Source organism: Opisthorchis viverrini (genome assembly GCF_000715545.1).
Source record: "Opisthorchis viverrini unplaced genomic scaffold opera_v5_4, whole genome shotgun sequence".
NCBI classification, from domain to species: domain Eukaryota; kingdom Metazoa; phylum Platyhelminthes; class Trematoda; order Opisthorchiida; family Opisthorchiidae; genus Opisthorchis; species Opisthorchis viverrini.
In genome coordinates this window covers 4,472,613-4,490,637 of record NW_008751660.1, presented here as the reverse complement: position 1 = coordinate 4,490,637, position 18,025 = coordinate 4,472,613, and the positions used below count along the sequence as shown (strand labels likewise).

At 43.9% G+C, this 18,025-nt stretch overlaps 2 protein-coding genes across 2 annotated transcripts in view; one reads left to right on the top strand and one right to left on the bottom strand.

Moving 5' to 3' along the window:
- T265_00472 (hypothetical protein) overlaps nucleotides 1-7,720 on the bottom strand; it is a gene marked incomplete at both ends in the record, with an annotated part of 13,372 nt that extends 5,652 nt beyond the window's left edge. The window contains one exon of the mRNA XM_009164245.1: nucleotides 7,678-7,720. Within this exon, the coding sequence (XP_009162509.1) occupies nucleotides 7,678-7,720 (43 nt within the window). The remainder of the gene's footprint in view (nucleotides 1-7,677) is intronic.
- The window catches only part of T265_00471 (hypothetical protein), a gene marked incomplete at both ends in the record, with an annotated part of 19,723 nt that extends 4,731 nt beyond the window's left edge, over nucleotides 1-14,992 (top strand). The window contains 6 exons of the mRNA XM_009164244.1: nucleotides 354-484; nucleotides 3,791-3,941; nucleotides 9,139-9,322; nucleotides 12,079-12,224; nucleotides 12,330-12,458; nucleotides 14,481-14,992. Coding sequence (XP_009162508.1) covers nucleotides 354-484; nucleotides 3,791-3,941; nucleotides 9,139-9,322; nucleotides 12,079-12,224; nucleotides 12,330-12,458; nucleotides 14,481-14,618 — 879 coding nt within the window. The remainder of the gene's footprint in view (nucleotides 1-353; nucleotides 485-3,790; nucleotides 3,942-9,138; nucleotides 9,323-12,078; nucleotides 12,225-12,329; nucleotides 12,459-14,480) is intronic.
- Between the last annotated feature and the right edge of the window lie 3,033 nt (nucleotides 14,993-18,025).

Sequence of the window (18,025 nt, the reverse complement as noted above, 5' to 3'; positions counted from 1 at the left end):
AATGTCCCCGAGTACCGTTACCGACACACCAGTCACAACGTCCGGTTTAGGCAACCATGTCCAGCCACACCGCACTTTTTCTATCTTCTGTGGGTGGCTGCTTAGCTGGACTTTGACTGCGTCAATCGAGAATGTAACATATGGTTTTGATTGCTGAACCGTCGAATTACACAGCGCTTATGTATGCCAGTTTTCACATCGCCTCACAACACGCAGTCTTTAACACCTGGTCATGCACGTTTCCTTTGTTATTCTTAGTCTATCGCTCTGTAGCCTTCGGTTAATTTCGCTTGCTGTGTATTTCCACACGTACACGCACATAGGTTCTTGACTTTTCACGCCCTCATTTACAGTCCGCAGCTCTTGGTGGAGCAGCACATTTGGTCAACTTTCGGGGAACCGATACTTTAGCAGGAGTCATGCTCGCTCGGAGTTTTTACCACTGTCCAATGGCTGGGGTCAGTATCCCGGCCACCGAACACAGGTTAGTTTTTTGTCGAGCTTTTTTACCCACGAACTAGGCAAAAACATTGGCTACCCTCAGAACCATCTTACTTGTGCTTTATTATGTGTCATCACATTATGAATGAAAGGGTTGGGACAAACCGAATTAATGCTCTCTACCAGTATTTCACCCCCCTTTGAGGGTTATCCACTCAATCCAGTGGTCTTCATTTTGAGCCATCCGGTGAACATATTCTTTTTGCAACGCGACCAAAATGAGACGTCATCCTTCGTATCCGGTTTTTTTTTGCTTGAACCCACTCTTCCATATTCCGAGACCACAGCCCTTAGGTCTATCTCAATCCTTCAGTGCGAACCCCCATTAGTGATATTTAACTTCTTTCTTGTATGAGCTTTTGTGAGATTTCATAGATCTTTTTAAAACCCAAAATGACACTATCCCAAGAGCTTTACTATTAGAAATTTCTCGAAAAAACCCTCATCTCTTCATCGGAAACACCATCACTTGGTGCTATTTCCAGCCCATCTTCGGCTCAGGAACATCTGCGTATTACTAAATTTCTAGGGATGACTTCGAACCAGAGAAAACGTTGCGTTTACTGTCTATAAATCTTGAGCTAAATTGAGTTGCCAGTACAGTGCAGTGGCACTTCAAAGACTCCACAAATATGAGGAATTTCCTCTTTTTGTTTGCACATTTTATTTGATATCCACCCCGACTTTCCGGGTCTGTTATTCATAGTGGCACTAGGAACACACATGCACATGTGGCAGCCTTTCGGATCGCGTCTCGTGTGTGCGATGCAAGTGTTTAGCGTTCCTAACTTCCCACCTACTCTATCATCGTCTGAGATCACTCCAATGCTGCTTGCCTCGTCCACATAGCTTTGGTGGTGGGTAATCGTATAAGGCTAAGTTTTTTGTGCTTACCAGATTATACAGCCTTACTTCCAGATGCTCTTGCGTTGTGTGAATCACCTTTTGGGTGTGTGTTCTCACTTGAGTGGCTGCTACCCGTACCTAACTCTACTGAGTCTGACGATCAAACCTTTCGGTCAGCGAACCACTTAGTGTTATCAAGCTGCATTTCAATGGATCAGTACAAATGGTGAATTTAAGCCCTCCTTACTATGCTTAGAAGCTCTGTTCATAATGCTGTTCCGGAATGCTTGTTTTAAAGTGACGTTTTGTGTGGCCGCTGATGGATTCATGCTGCCAAAGAACGCTTATGCATACTGTAACACGTTGGAGAACCTATTGGTCGAGACTTCCGATAAGTCACTTGGAAAATAGACAGCTGATCCAGCAAAATTTAACATTTGCTCACGAATATCCTGTTTCTGGAGTATAAATATCGTCAACCCTGGTTACGGCAATCAGATCCGGTGATTCAATATTACCATTCATATCGATGTGGGAGGTGACACAAAACTGAACCGTTTTTCGTTGGATACCATTTGAACTAATGCTGTTATTTAGATGTATCAGGTGCGACTGAGTCTAGAACGTCACAGAGGGGGCTTGGCTCATTTACTGTTGTTGGATGAGAGATGTGTGCTAAATTGGTGCAACCAAAAGTGGCTGATGGAAACGTGGTTCTGAAGCACATGATCCATAACTCTCCTTGTGGTTTGAATCAACCTGCTTGGAAAAATGTTCGACACATAAGAACAACCCACATTTTTCCATATGGTATAGATATGGTGAAAATTATATTTAAAGAAGGGTTAATAATCGAAATGGTATGGTAACAAAGCCGTATTATTTCATCTCCCTGGGTTTTATAAATTATCCAACTATTCAAATTTGCAAACACCACTTAGACTTAGGAGATGTCATGTCCACTTTCAGTTTAGGATAGATTTCTGGGCGCTACTCTCACAGAAGTGTAACGTTTTCAACAGTACCAGGCCTTGAATTGAAATACTGCTGTTGCGTACGTGAACAATGATATGCCCAAAAAGTTCTAACGGAAGGCACGGGTCTCGGCAGCCGGGTTCGATTCCCGAAACCCGGCGGGACAGGATGTTCTGAAATTCTACAAATAATTTAGTAAAAAAAATGGGAGAAAAAGATTATTGGTTAAAGTGTGGCCAGAAACTCTGACATTTTGGAACGAGTATTATGGGTCCCTCTAAGGGGAGCCTTTATGAATTGAGGTTAGACCCTTAGCTCAGGACGGGCCAATCCGTGGGTCGTTCAAATTCTTGCTGCATAAAAAATGATTCATTGAAAATCAATGGTCATTGGCAGAAAACTCCGAAAGACCGAACGTATTACTTGGTTTGTTCATTGCTTCTTCGGCAAATGTCATAATCGATAATCCTGGAATGCCTTCGAAAATGCAGCATCCGACTATATCCTCCGCATAGAGAACGGTGATGCTGTAGTTCCAATCTACTGACCCCAATGAATAGGTTGAATAGTCTAAATCGTTTCAACTGGCTATGGTTTAGTGAGCTGAAATCCGGCCGGGAGAGACAGACATGAATGTTGCACACAGAAAAACAAAGAGCAGTCAATAATGTAACCCTCTGTGCTTTAGTAAGAATGGTTCTACTGTTCTACGACTTTCACTAGAAGAAACCAGAAAGATATTTTTGCCACCTAAAGTTATAAGAGACGACAGTGCGGGTATTGATACCATCATCTGATATAGCAACATAAGTGACTGTTGGCAAAGCAATATTCTCAGTGTTCAGAAAACTTTCAGGTGGCTATAACCCCGCACTTGTCAAGGCACGTGTCACCAGTAGTCAGGACTAAGCGTCACTTGGTTAGTTTGGTTAGATGTAATGTTGCAAACTCTGTTCTGTGTGAGCTTTGCCATAAGTTTGGTTTTTTTGGAGGGATCTCAACAACCTGTTTGAGAGATTTCCCCAGATTTTATGATGCTGACATACGAAGTACATACGGAAGCTTTCATCACAACAGCATGCGATTTATGGAGAAGATTATTAAGTGACCGTTTAAAATTTGGATACACGAAGATGAGATCTGTGCAAGACCACACTGATTTCGCTTATGCTACATTTGAAAATCCTATAGGACTACTCTCGAAGGTTTGTAACTTGGCTCTCCTGGACAAAACGCTCGTAGTAAACAGCTGGGACGAAGAAAACCTACTGTAATTACATATAGCTTGCTGAATTATCGCTCTTTCACGAATTCGGTTTTCTTTGCGAAATGGTAGCGTTCTGGAATAACTGTTTTTCGTTCAGATCACACTGTACTATGCTGCTTGCCTTATATTCAAACAGCCACCGTTGTTTTCTCCGTTAGTCGTCATTAGCTATTTTTCTTACCTTCGTACTTATTTCTGCAGTACAATGACCGTATGGGGTGAAGAATGCGAAGTTGATGCTTACAAACATCTGTTGGATATTTACCCTACTGGGACGTTCGCCTGTGTCTCGGATAGCTATAACGTGTGGAACGCTTGTGAATCTATATGGGGAGAAAAATTACGGGTTCAAGTGAGTGTTATTCATTGCGACCTGCCCAGTTGTTTTGCCCCCTTGAGGGTTTTCTTCCAGAAGGAATTGTTAACCCCCCTTGCTAGGTCACTGGCTAAGAGTACACTACTTTGTGTGGTGATCGGTGTGCGCTATTATAGCTAAAAAATCGCTTTAACGAAGGAAATGCCTAGCTTCAAACGAAGGAACAAGCCAGAGTGTTTTGTCAATGTGCCGCACGTTGCGCTGGCACTGTTGTCCAGTTAATTCGGATTTGTGTAATAAAACGGATGCTTCTCTGTAGTCCCGTTGTAAATACAGAACGTGGACCGATATTCGGTAGTAACAGGGTATCACTCAGCAATGAAATCAGATCACCCGTCCGCTATCATCAGCATGTGGGCGTGGCTGACTTCTAAATAGTTTCACGGGACGAGTGGGCTGTTCAATAAGTTTATGGTAAGACCGAAACTATGTGTTTCGTTTTCCCTCTGTTTGTCCAACGGTCTGAGTTATCCAACTGGAGTAGGAACATAAGTGAAAGCGGAGGGTTTTGATATGAGCACTTAAATCTCCAAAATAATAAATAAGGCGTGGAATTTCATTCCCGTGTCAGTTACCAGTAAGCAACAAAATATTTTTCCCATTGGTAACGCAAGTTTGAATTAAAAGATAAAAATAGCATGGGCAAGTATTTGGTATGGAAAGCTGATGAATCTCCGGAGTTGTCCTTCACGCAACGAAAAATTCAAAATTCCCCAGTCAGGATGATTATTCTAGTGGAATATCAAAGAGGATTTCATCTTTTTTTGAATGAAGTTCACTTTTTGACCGTCAGAGGGTCTGAAAAAGGTCGAGGTGAACATGGTCGAATCGCTAGTCCGGAGTGGCCCAGGAGTATGGCGAATTATCTTTGAACGTTGACATTGTAGACAAGTTTTTGTCCATTAAAGTATATCTTTGGTCATATCCGACCATACGAAACGTTGGATAGTGAGTTTGAGAGATGAATGTACGCCGGGGTTTGAAACTTTATGTAAACCATTGAAAAACTTGGCGGTACATTGCTGATGGAGCGATCGGTCGGCGAACGGATGCATGAAGTAATGCCAAAATGATGGAATGTGGACAGACGCGGCATTGGTGTTGCGTGTTAATGCAATAGAAGTTCGAGGTTTCTCTCGTACCAGAGAACTTGGCATGGCGAATCATGTGCGCTTAATCACAGTGTGAATGACGTATAGATAAACGTAATAGAAACGGCCAACTGTCACGTCAGATACGTCGGTTGTTTGTCACGTCGGGCTCACCAATTATTAGTGCGCGGTTTGCGATAGCCATAATGTGACTCAGAAGATGTATGCACTAATAACAGTTTTTACTATGGTTACAGTTACTTATTGCACCATGGTAAAACACATACAGTGCAAACAATGGAACAAGTCAAAAGGTGACTTATGGTGAGAGTTCCTGGGTGAAAGTCCGGACGACCGTAACGTGTTGGCTACACGTATTCCGTAATTGTTTGCGGACTCAAAGAGTTTGGTTAACCCCTGCCCTCTGCGCGCACGAGTATGTGTGAAATGACCGTCGTGTCTTCCCATATATAGGAAGGTTTGACACGTTTATAATACCTCCAATCGTTCCGACGCGTACAAGACGGGAACAGACTTGTCAGTTTAGGTTGCGAGAGGGACAGGGTTTTGTCACGTGATTTGTGCATTTGCGGAACAAAGGAGTCGCGTGATCTAGTGAGCACGGATGTACTAGATAAATTAAGTGAAGTTAGTTGAAGGAATAAGGAATTAACCGCCACACTGGATCACCCAAGCTTCTCGATTCGTGCAGATACTCTGTTCTGCTGACATCTGACAGATCGTCAAGTGGTATTGCACTCCACTCCGAGATTCGAGCACTTTCAGTGTTGCTCGAGATCCAGTGCTTCGATCTATGTGGTCGCGCTGTTCCACAAGCAGAGCGCCCAGCAAGTTACAAGGTTGCAAACGGTACCTTCCAGAAAGATTCAACATCGAAAGGAAATTCAGTAGGTTGTTTCGGTAGGCTTGCTCCACATCAGGGTCAGAGAGCTGAATGGCCAGATGAGGTATGTGCATCTTGGACACTCCGGAAAAAAACGCAACTAGAAACAGAAACGAATAAGCGCGTGATCTGAATCCACCCAAGTGTTCCATAACGAGTGACAGTCGGTGGTTTGCCCATGCCGCCTATTGCCAATGGTGATGTGATCTATCTGTATTTGATGTTGACTCGCATGCAGGGGCACCATGTGGCCAAGTGGTTCCAGTTGTTTCGGAATTTAGTACCCGTATACCGAAATACCGTCAACCGAGACGAGTTTTGTTCTCCGTGCCTCTTTCGGGATGGCACAAACCAGCAAGGCGGACGACGCATTACTTGGCAAAAGGGCGTGAAAAATATCACGAAAAGTTTGGGTGTTGTTGATGTTGTACGCCTTTCAGGATGGGGCCCGGTGACCATACCCGTGCTTGGCTGAAGACGTTCCAATGAATGGCGGCCAATCGATATCAGTGGCGTTCGTACTGTCAGTTTCTTTCCAGGTTTTCTGATTAAGCGCTCGGAGATGTAGACACCAGAATGCTTGACATAGGCCAACACTAGTTCCTCTCCCTTACCCACTCTTTTTCTCTTCACTCTAGGGATTTAAATATAATTCGATGAACTTTATGGTTGTATGGCAGTGAAGCATCGGTGTCAACACTGATGTTTCTGTCTTTAATGTTGATGGTGATGATGATGAATTTAGTACTGCATAGAAACAGTCAGCACATAAGTGCAGCAACCGTTCGCTGTTGTCCGGGGTTGTAAGCCAGCTACCATGGCCCGCAGCTGGCTTTTCCAAACCTACTGTTGGGCCCGCGTAGATTATGGTTTAACCGTGCTGCACTCTCTCGCTAGACTCTTTTTTTCTAAATATTTGTTTACAGCCTTCAGAAACCCATCTACTGTTTAGTTAGTTGTAGACTTGTGCTAACAAGCTTCTAGTTCTGTGTGAAGTTCTGAGACATTCTTTCCAAGCCACGCGACAACCAACTTCGTGTAGGTGGTCAGCGAACGCCCACACTGTTTAGCTGCGATGTGTACCGTATTGAAACACCAATTTTGTTCGCCTACTATGAACAGAACAGGCAGGCTTGCAGCGTTTGCTGTTCCGAGTCGAAATAAGACTATCCAAGGTAAATAACACTCGGTCGATAGCAGAAGTAACAAAACCAAAGAATGATCATTTCAGCTGAACGCAGCTAGTCGACTGTCTTTGTATTGCTTCCTAAATGGCGCTCACTGTGTTACTGCTTAATGCCTATAGCTCATCAAACCAAATAGGGCTCGCTTTCATCGATCATTGGTAGATGTCAATCCAAAACTGTTTTGGAGCGTATGCTTTAGATATTGTCTGCACGAAATTAGTCGGACGAATTGCAGCACTTCCTGAAGTCGTAATACTGAACAAATTAATTGTTTCATTCGGTGAGCATTCCCGGAGGATTTAATGCCCACTTTGGTTGCAACTCCTGCAAAGAAACCTAGTGTACGTCTGTGACGCACTACATGCCTTCCTAAGGTACACGTTTGCATTAGGCCTGTCAAAGCATGATCAGTGGCATGTAATTCAGTCCTTAGAACAAGGTGTTGTAGTAGTCCCAATGGGTGTCAGAAACAGAAGCCTGGTCATTCTCGCGCAACGCCTGCATACTTCCATTCAACGAACTTTACTTACCTGATGAGACTCTGTTACAATCTGTCAACCAGGCCAAACACATTGAACAAAGCCATTCGAGGGCCAGATTAATTGGCCTTCCGGATCGCCATCGTCACCAGGAATCTAGTGGTATGAAGACTCTGATCCACTACCTGAGGATCTCATTCACCAGAATTTTGCTCGCAATCTTGTCATAAAGCCTCTTCATCAGATGGCGTCCCGCTGCTTCCGTTGAAAGATGGACGGGTGATTAGTCATCATTAAGATCAACAATTTGGTGAACTACAAAATGGAGTACTCACCAGTTTCCCGGTTCTCTTTCTAAGCTAGTGAAACAGTAGGCCCGCGGACTACGAAACACCTGGTTGAATAACTATACTATACTACTATACAATCAGGCCTCTTTTGACACGCCAACAAAGATTTTGAGAACTCTTAGTCATTTGTCTAAAACACCTTGTAAACTAGTGCAACTCTCGCGAGTTTTTGAATTGGCCTTGAACTCTGCACTCTTGATGGGATGTTGCCCCGCCCAACCTATAGGATCCTCGTGTGAATCGCCACTCAGCCCCGGGGTCGGGTCGCCAGTTTTCAAGCTAGAAGCATACTTCTTGAATTTTAGAGTGGATCGACGAAAGAAGCGTCTTGTTTTTAGTTCGAAATATTGCTGCTGTTATTTTTTTGCCGTGGGTCTCACGAACTTATTGTCAGTTTCGTGTAACGAAGCTGCCTCTGCGCACCAAAAAAATGGATGGTGCAACACCTTGTTTCCGAAAAAGAAATGAGCTTTCTTCAAGTCATCCGCGCAATCCGCAGCTATTGTTCGTTCCTAGTGGCAATTCTGATCTCCAGTACTGCTGGCCGATCATCATAGCGCAATTGTTGACTGATGTTATTATCCTTAAGTCATTAACTGTCTCAGGACGACCACTGTGAATGGGATTGAATTTTCATATAGAAGTTCTCTGCGTTAGGCACTATACTTCTTAGGGAACGTTCCTAGATCTCTCTCAATACGTGCAGTGTGTCCCGATAAAGCCATTAGGTGCGAGAATTTATATTGATTTCCGTTCATAGTCCATCTCCCCCTATATCCTTCAGCACCATCGGTTTTGATCTGTCGGCCGCAGTATGGGGTAACAGATGCGGGCTGAACATCAGTGATCCTTCGGAATCGCGAAAGCCTCACCTTTGAACCTGTAAAGTGGGCATCTCACTTTTTTTGACGGAACACTTTTCATAAGGTTGATGAGAACTCTTTGACAGAGGACGACTGGTTTCGCTCTCGAGAATAATCAGGTCGGCGCAGTCTAAGAGTTTCCGTCAACTTTATGTTATGCATAAACACCAAATGGTACCCGATTGACGAAATACAATGATTCAACTATGATTCAGTCAAGTCTCCTATTAACACCAACTTTATGTGAAAATGAACGTTTTTCAGTATGTCACTTGTTCTGCTCTCTTTCCTGTTGGTAGGTGAAAAATCGAAATGGGACATTGGTTATTAGGCCAGACTCTGGGGACCCCATCAAAGTGGTCCCGAAAGTTTTGGACATCCTTGGTGAGAAGTTCAAGTATACGGTGAATTCCAAAGGCTACAAGGTCCTTCCTCCTTTCTTACGTGTGATTCAAGGTGATGGGGTTTCGTTACAGGCCCTCGGTAAGTCCATGCATGGTTAATCGTTTTTAACCAAAGGATCTGACTTCCCGATGGTCCGTTTAATATATGGATATCAGGATCGTTAGCAAAACTAATGGTTGACCGCCATTTCAGGAAGTGGATCCAACGTGCTTGAAAACTTAATAGTTCGCCCACGAACGGCTGATCAACAGTGTGATAAACCTGTACTTGGACAGGATATAGCGCTACTCATCGTTCAAACATGGAATTCACATCACTTGGACACATGTTGTGCGACTTCTTGGAGTTTTGTGAGGTGCGCACTTCTAATGATACTCTGTAAGGCTGTACCATGCTTCTCGGCCTTTAAGCAGTGGACGGTTTCACGTGCGGGACGAAATCTTCATTGAAAATTCCGAAATCCCTTCGCACTACCAACGATTACCACTTTTGCCTTTGAATACATGGTATTAGACCTTTTCTTCTGCTACTTATGGAGTCGTGCTTTGTGGATGACCCTCCAGGCGTAACGCGCCGTTATTGTGCACCCTGATTCTTGTAGCTGTTTCCCGATTGGCGCATGTTTAACAACTGTCGGGAGACATGTTTCGAGATTCAAGTTACAGGTGCCTGGTTGTGTGGCTTGTGTCCCTGGGCCCGTTGGCGCACGTGAAACCGTAGATAACGCTAGATTTGGTAAGCAAATGCACAAGATCCTTAATTTGTGTCCAAGCATCGCGGTTTTTTCGGTACAGACTGGCAGCACCATGTATGTGAGTAGTGCTGGCTCTCGTTTTACTTCTGATTAGCGAGAGACCGTTGAAGTCATGGAGGTTGTGGGCTTGTAATTTAACTCTATAACTCGCATCGGGCATTCGTCGGCCGTAGCTCTCGAATAGGATCGAAGTTGTAGTGCAGTTCGTCTCCGCTTGAGTGTCGACTATCCAGAATAGTTGGATCCGGACCGGAGGAGGGCTTTTCGAACGAGAGTGATCCTACGAATCCTATAACCATTTACAAAGTTGATAGCACAAAACTCCCTCTATGACACCTCCGTAAAGCAAACAACCTCGAACAACTAAGGGAACGACACTATCAGACTCCTAAGAGGAAACTTCTCAGTGAGATTGCCCGCTGTCAGTGAGCTATACTTTTTGGTTGAGCACTTCAAATGGTTGGTGTTTTGAAGATTACTGATAAACTAGCATACCTTATCAACGAGCTGTTGTCGACTGGATTAGGATTGGCTGCGTCGCATCTTTCAGGGGGATAGGGTATTCATGAACCTTGTAAGTGTACATGCAACACTTTCGAGTAGGCTAGCGTGGCCCAACCGGTCACGCCTATTATTATTCTAGCGGTGTATTTGCCTAGCGTATAATTCATTGAATTTTCTGGAGAACTGGTCTTTCCGATTGCGGGTGAATTGGTCCATACGGAAACTGTCCAGCTAATACTGAAAACCCAATCAGCTTTGTATGGCAATTTCGTCATTGTTATTGTGTTGCGCACTTCGTGTCCTCCATTTAGCAGTGGAACTTATAGATCTTCATGCGCAGCGTAGTACCATACCAGCGAGCTACGATACAGGGACATCCAGGTTCTGGTTCGTTCACGGCGACTTGGTCCTCACTCGGTTGCTGACGTTCCGTCGTGGTCAACTTAGCACACCGCTGGTACTGCACTGACCGAATCATCATTTGCAAATCGTTCTGAATATAAAAAAATGGACCGGCTAATTACGTTTTGCTATATTTGTTCGGTCCCTCTATTGTTCGTCAACATTCGATTACGCCTAGTTGGACATTCTGGGAAGAAATTCAAAGTCGATCTATAGCCGTTGGGACTGTGCACCGGAATGGCCCCGGTTATTTCATCGCTGGTGTTTATTCGAAAGAATAGAATCCTCGTGAGTCACTTGAAGTGCTGTACGAAAAACAACGCTTATCTTTCAACGGTTTACACGTAGTATACGCACCCAATGAAAATGAAAACAGTTCTGATATGCAGCGAATGACGCGGTCTGCCGTTTTGGGAGATCGATTTGTCCATCCGAATTCTATTCAGCTCATATTCGACCTTTCGCAATACTGAGAGTTGGAAGATTGTTGACCGTCACAATGTTCACTTCAGGCAAGATGTTTTTATATTTTAACTCGTTTTCAGCTATGCAGGATCAACGTCGTCATTTCGCATAATGACTGGTGACTTTCCATCGACACATGTGGACGATTTATTCGTTAAGTGCACCGGTATTAGCTTATTCTACTGCGCTGGGTGATCCTTTCTGTTAAATCTACAGAGTTTGTCAACGTCTACTGAGGTTAGAGCCGTTTTACCGTACTCTGGTGTTGACACCGAATTTTAACAGTTCGCTTGGGTGGACACGGGGCGAGATGGTCCAATTGGTTACGGCGCGAATTTACTGACCGGAAGATCCGTGGTTCGAACCTCACCTCTGCCTCTCGACTTCCCTTGTCTAGGCTTGGGCAACCTGGCAGTATCTCAGCCCTCGTACAACCTTCGGGTGACATGGTAATTAGGCACCGAAAGGGCGCTACAGCTGAACGACGGTGAACACACACCAATGTCTTGGTAATAGAGTGCTGTGTTCGTTCACGATATTATCAGTATTTTCATAGTGCCGCACACACTTTCTTCCCTGACTTAATTGCTTTATGCGAACACTCCAGAACTGACTGGTTTTTAGACTTTTTCCGTTCTTTTCTGCAGTAAGACGTGACCTCCTTCGTCGACTGTTACATTACTTATTTTCATACCTCCGTCCTTCGCAGAACCCATTTTGGAGAGCATCAAAGCAGCCGGGTGGAGCCTGGAGAACGTCGCTTTCGGAAGTGGTGGAGCTCTGCTACAGCAACTCAACCGTGACACACAGAAATGCGCCTTTAAGTGTAGTCATGCTGTCGTAAACGGACAACCCGTAAGTTAAACGACACATCCTCTGCCCAATATATGCATAGAATTATTGTCTTTTCTCCGCGCACATACACACACGCCGGTTTTTCTCTCTCTATTGACTTCATAGGCTGATGTATTTAAACATCCCATCACGGATCTGCAGAAGACGTCAAAGAAGGGTCGCCTCACACTGGAATACTGTGAAGAACAAGGGGACTATATAACCATCGAGGAAGGCTTAGGATGCGCGACTAAAGTAACGTCACTTGTTCTTTCAGTTTTGTTTCTAACTGTTTACCGTCGTTTGGACACAGGACTACACTCTAAAACAAATCTATTTTCGTGTTTGGGTTTTGTTTCGTAAACAGTTCATTAGTTTTTTCAACTTGTCTTTCTCTACCGTAAGTTGCATACTTCTGTCAGCACTCGAAGCTTTGCTCCCTGGTCCAAGTGTTTAAGGTTTTTTCGCATCCCACTATGCTTACGTTACCCTGTTCTTGCTATATTCTTTAGTAGAGGGATATTTTACCGAGAATCCGTCTTGTTCGTGTATCGAATGCTGTCTCCCGCGTTCCAAGTACTTCCCCTTGAATTTATTGTCGTATCTTAGGGGGTCCAGGTGTATGATCTCCCTTGCCGATGGTCCTTGTTCGTCAAGTTTCCCGATTCATTTTTATTCTTTCTATTTCTTTAGTAGAGGGATATTTTACCGAGAATCCGTCTTGTTCGTGTATCGAATGCTGTCTCCCGCGTTCCAAGTACTTCCCCTTGAATTTATTGTCGTATCTTAGGGGGTCCAGGTGTATGATCTCCCTTGCCGATGGTCCTTGTTCGTCAAGTTTCCCGATTCATTTTTATTTGGCCTACTCTGGGCTTATCAGAGTTGGTTTGTTCGCTGGGCCTGGCAATTGGATTGCAAATGTTTCATCATCGATCGAGGTGACATCGTTATTGCAAGGTTGATTGGGTTAATCAGTCCGGCCAACCCGGCACTGACAATGTCACCTCGATTGGTGATGAAACGTTTGCAATCCAGCTCCCAATCTCGGCGAATAAACCAACAACCAAGCAGCGCACTCGAGCTACCTATATTCCGCAACGTTGTCTTGTCAGAGTTACCTGAAGGTTTTGCCACTGGAGTGGTGGTCGCGCGCGTGTTTTGCCGAATAAAGCCCTCCGATGGCTTTGTTCGTCAGGGTTTTTACGTTTGATCTGAATGGGGTCCCACACAGCCATCCTTTGACCAATCTGCAAATATCTTGGAAGGCTTCCCGGTGTGAATTTCATTTAACTCACTGGCTGACTGGGGTGGGAGTAGATCACTTGGTGAACCCTTGACTTAAACGACCATTATTCGAGCTCCCATCGTTTCTCCTTATACGCATTCTTTAGCAGACATGTATACTACAGATTAAAAGCGATGACAGTTCGTTTGAGTTCTGGGGATGACTCTTACCCACTGAAGTTATTTCTGGTGAAATCATGCAGTGGGATTTCTGCGACTCTTGTTCATTCTTCTGTCACTACCTAAAACGCATCATTAGATATTCGTATACTGCATCTTGTGTGTTTCTACGGAAGAGTTTCAGGATTATCCATAACCAAGCACATCGGGATAAACATTTTTATTCACAGAGTTCTTTCTTACCCGAAGACTTTCGAGGCACACACTTCAAGTTACCGTCAATCACTTACCTAACCGTTATCATCGTCCTCATTCACACGTACAACGAACACCTAGGCATGATGAGTATTGAACAGGTTCAACCACTCGGTACTTGCGAGAAAACATTAATGTATGTACTCAACACCGTTATTGTGGTCACCTATACGGTTTGACTGCAACCGAACAGCTTTAAAGTTACTCGCAAACCGTACCGCATACCAAACATTAATCCCTCTGTCTTTTCCCTATCAAATCGCAAATAAACTGAAGCAGGCATATCGGAAGTGTACTTTTTGAACCTTCTTACGCGATCAACAGTTCCAGGAAGCATTTTCGTGATCATCAGATAAAAGCGATAACCCATGGCATTGGCAAGCTATAGAATTTCTTCAGTAATTCGTCCTGGTGAAATGACCGCTACAATGGATTCTTTCCCTACTCCACAATATTCGTTATCCTGGCCTCCTGATTTTATAAGATGCGCCAAGTAGGATCGGCTCTTTCTGGCACTCGGTTAACTACGTCTTTTTTGTCGATCGTTTTGTCAAACTTCATTCCTGTCGTATTTATCTGTAAGTCCTCTCATTCCTGTGTATTTTCATTTTTCTTTAGGATATTCTTGTACCCGTGTTTGAGAACGGCGTGTTGTTAAAGGACTATTCGATGGACGAAATTCGACATCGAGCAGAACTTCCTGAAGTACTCGCGAGATTGTGTAACCATGACCCTATACCTGATGGAGAATTGTAGTTATTTTTCGCTTACGCCATAGTCTAGATCCTGTACAGCTGATTAACTCAAAGTACATGATTTCAGCTATTCATTTGGACCCGGTTCATTTTACTACTTGTTATATATTGATCTCTGCTCAGTTTGGATTGTCTTCATCCTAGTGACTGTGTGACACCTCAGGGATTGAACTCTCTTGCTCTGTTGCGCGTGGTCTTACCGCACTCAAACTGGCAGATGTTGTGTTTCCGCAACCACCTACATTCGGCGAATGAAGCTACTGTCGGCGTTTTCACTTCATCTTCAAAGTTCCTTTTTTATTTCTTGTATTTTATTAATCTCGTCCTGCTATTATGGTTGTGCTACGTGCGTTTTTGAGTCAAAGATAAAGCCAGTAATTTTTTGAAAAGAAAAGTAGTTGTGATCTTCTGGAACCTCGGCGGCACACAGCTTCCGGGTGGTTCGACTAAACCTTTATATACCTTCGAATTATGGGACGACCACAAATTCAGTGGTGACTGAAAACCATGCTCTTGGATTTTTAGGACACTCTTAGCACGCGAAACGGCTGTTCAGATTACACGACAAGCATTGAGAGTATCAATATAATACTAGGTTGTTTGTATTGGACATGGTTGTGGATGCGTAAGAATATGCACCGGCTTCTCTGTGAGTTCTATATTCAGAGGAAGCCAAACTTAGTGTCAGCTGAAACTGCAGACTGCATTCTACTGCCGTTCGAATCATACAGCAAGTTAAAATTTCACCATGACTTCGACATCCTCGCATTTTAATGTAGATCCACTTGGATTCGCCCAAATTGAGCCGGAACAAGGAGTTTATGACTATTTCGACTGCGATTCTTCTAGTTCCCTTTAGGGAAGGATTTGCGCCCACCGAATTTCAACACAGTTGAGAGTCTCAGTGAGATAATTCCTATGGCGGAGTTATACCTCACCCGAACATCTGCTCTGTCGTTGCAGTTTGGATAAATGCCTGTATTCTGCATTCATATGCTTTTATTTTGAGGAAGATAACGAGTAGGACAACCATCATGCGATCACCTTAATGCAGGTGAGATGGCCCAGTGATTCGAGCGCGAATTTACTGGCGAGAAGGTCCGTGTTTCGAAGTCGGTCTCTACATCTTGACCTGGGCAACCTGGCAGTATCCCAGCTCTCGTACTTTTTTAGGGTGGCGTGGAAGTTAGGCACATAAACTGAACGATTTATATTTCTTTACCACCTGAGTGACTGAGGCTTCAGCTATGAGACGGATGCTCAACTGTCTTTAAGTTACTGAATAACGGCTTATGTTACTGTAGCGGAAGTAGTCAGTGATCACTGGGGAAAATGCACTTTCTAAACGCACTGATGCGGTGCTCTCTAATCTCTCGCTCCAGAGTGAGACAATCAGTCCCTACGAAATTACTGGATTTTTTTCCCAACTAGATCTTCTGTTTACTTTTTTGACGACTTTACAGTGCTCCTACTTATTGACACCTCAAGGCATCCACGTGAATGTGGTCGTATTAGGCGAATGATCACTTTATGGAGAACTGAATAGCTTGGAGTGGGGTTGCTGTACTTAGTCACGTGATCGTATCGGAGGTGGAGTCGTTAGATGCAGTACCGTGCCTCCAAACTATGATTCTCGACGTCCATCTGGCCAACGCGACTTGCTACTACCTTTTGGATGCTGTTCGTCCTTATATGATAGCCTTGAAGGCCCACCTATAGATACAAACAAACAACGACTAAGTCCGCGGTATGTGCTAATGTGATTAAACCCCTGTAGTGCAGCTCCGTAAGTGTTAAACCAAATTCGGACATATTAAGTTTTTGTAATGTTTCAGAAGGACTAAATTATCGAATAGCCTATTTTAACCAGCGATCTTGGCTGCGGTATGTTGACTTGACGGGACTTCTTAATTTCGAACAGACTCTCTCGGCTTCACATCTCGACTTGGGTATAAATTTGCAGGCTGTGCCTATGATGTAACCACCCTATCGATTGATGTGTCGTTTTACAGTTTTAACCACGTTCGACTTTCATTATCATGAGAAAATAATCCGTTCGAGGTAGCGAGGTCTTGCTTGAACCTACGGTGAAGCAGGGTGCTGTTATACTACTGTGGTCGTAGTTAGTAAATAATATTCAACAAGCGCTTTGACTCCATGTTTTCTTGACATATGTATGTGAAGTCGGATGTTTATTCTGAGGGGCGGGAAAATCCCGAGTTAGGGAGAGAAACCTAGTTACCTTCAGATGGAAGTGTGTTGGCGATTATACAAGCATCTGGTATAGACTGGCCTTCGTTTCAGTCCCATGTATGGTACAACTCCCATTGCGGAGTTATATAGTTGTCTTAAGTAGTGCGTATGGGACTTCCAATGGCCGATCTAATCCAAGCATCCCTTCTTCTTTAGTGGGACTCCCTCTCATTATTCATTCATTGGTTGGCGTACATTCAGTTCGGGTGCTGCATTTAATGGTTCAACACAGAGCCAGTGAATGTTGTCAAGGCTATATCAAAATATGGTGGTATGATGGCTTATTGCTACATTATAACTGCTGATGTTACTTTCTCGCTGTTCTGGAAACGTCTAGGGATTATTCAGCTGAGCAAAGGCGTTTTGTGCAGAATTGCTCAGAGGTCACAGGTCGGATGTGGTTTCATGAAGAATATTGGAGGAGATGGAATCCTTGGTATCATTATCGGATGCAGCAACGCAGCTGCTGAATAGAACGACCATGGGCCAATTTTCATCCTAAATTGGACTGGTAGGGTTGCGTTCCGGACATCACGCAAACTCAAGCTTACACAAATTTCGAGGCTGACAAACGTCCATCGCGCAGTTAGTTCCCTTGCTTGCGAGTGCATTCCTGAAGAATTTTTTCCCTTCAGTTATTAACCCTCCCTCGGTAACGAGTTTTGCCGTGGATTTGTGCATTCAGAGGCAGTCATGCTGATTTTTAATCCTGATTATATCATTTAAAGAGACAAATACGGCCATAATATTTGCAAAAAACGCAGAATCCGTGCATTACATATGTATATCAAAACTGGGTCACAGGTTAGCTCCGGTTAGTTACCTATATCCCTAACTATGGGGAATATTCAGATTCATCCTTGAAGACCTAGAGATGTGCCGTTAAATTTGATCAGTAAATGTCGGTTGGTCACCTAAAGTCCCACCTGATAAATATACTTCTGGAGTCTCATTTTAATTATTTGTTGCGGGAATGCTCCCAGTATCCCTCCAGTCTCAAGAGCGAGCGACATCAAAAACCCTGTACCGAACAATCGCTGATTGATAGGTGGTATGCAAGTAGAGTGATCACAAGTTGCGTGTAGGTTTGCGCACAATCTTGAGTTGTAGTAACCCCATGATTCAGAACACTTCTGTGTAAGTGACAGACGCCTC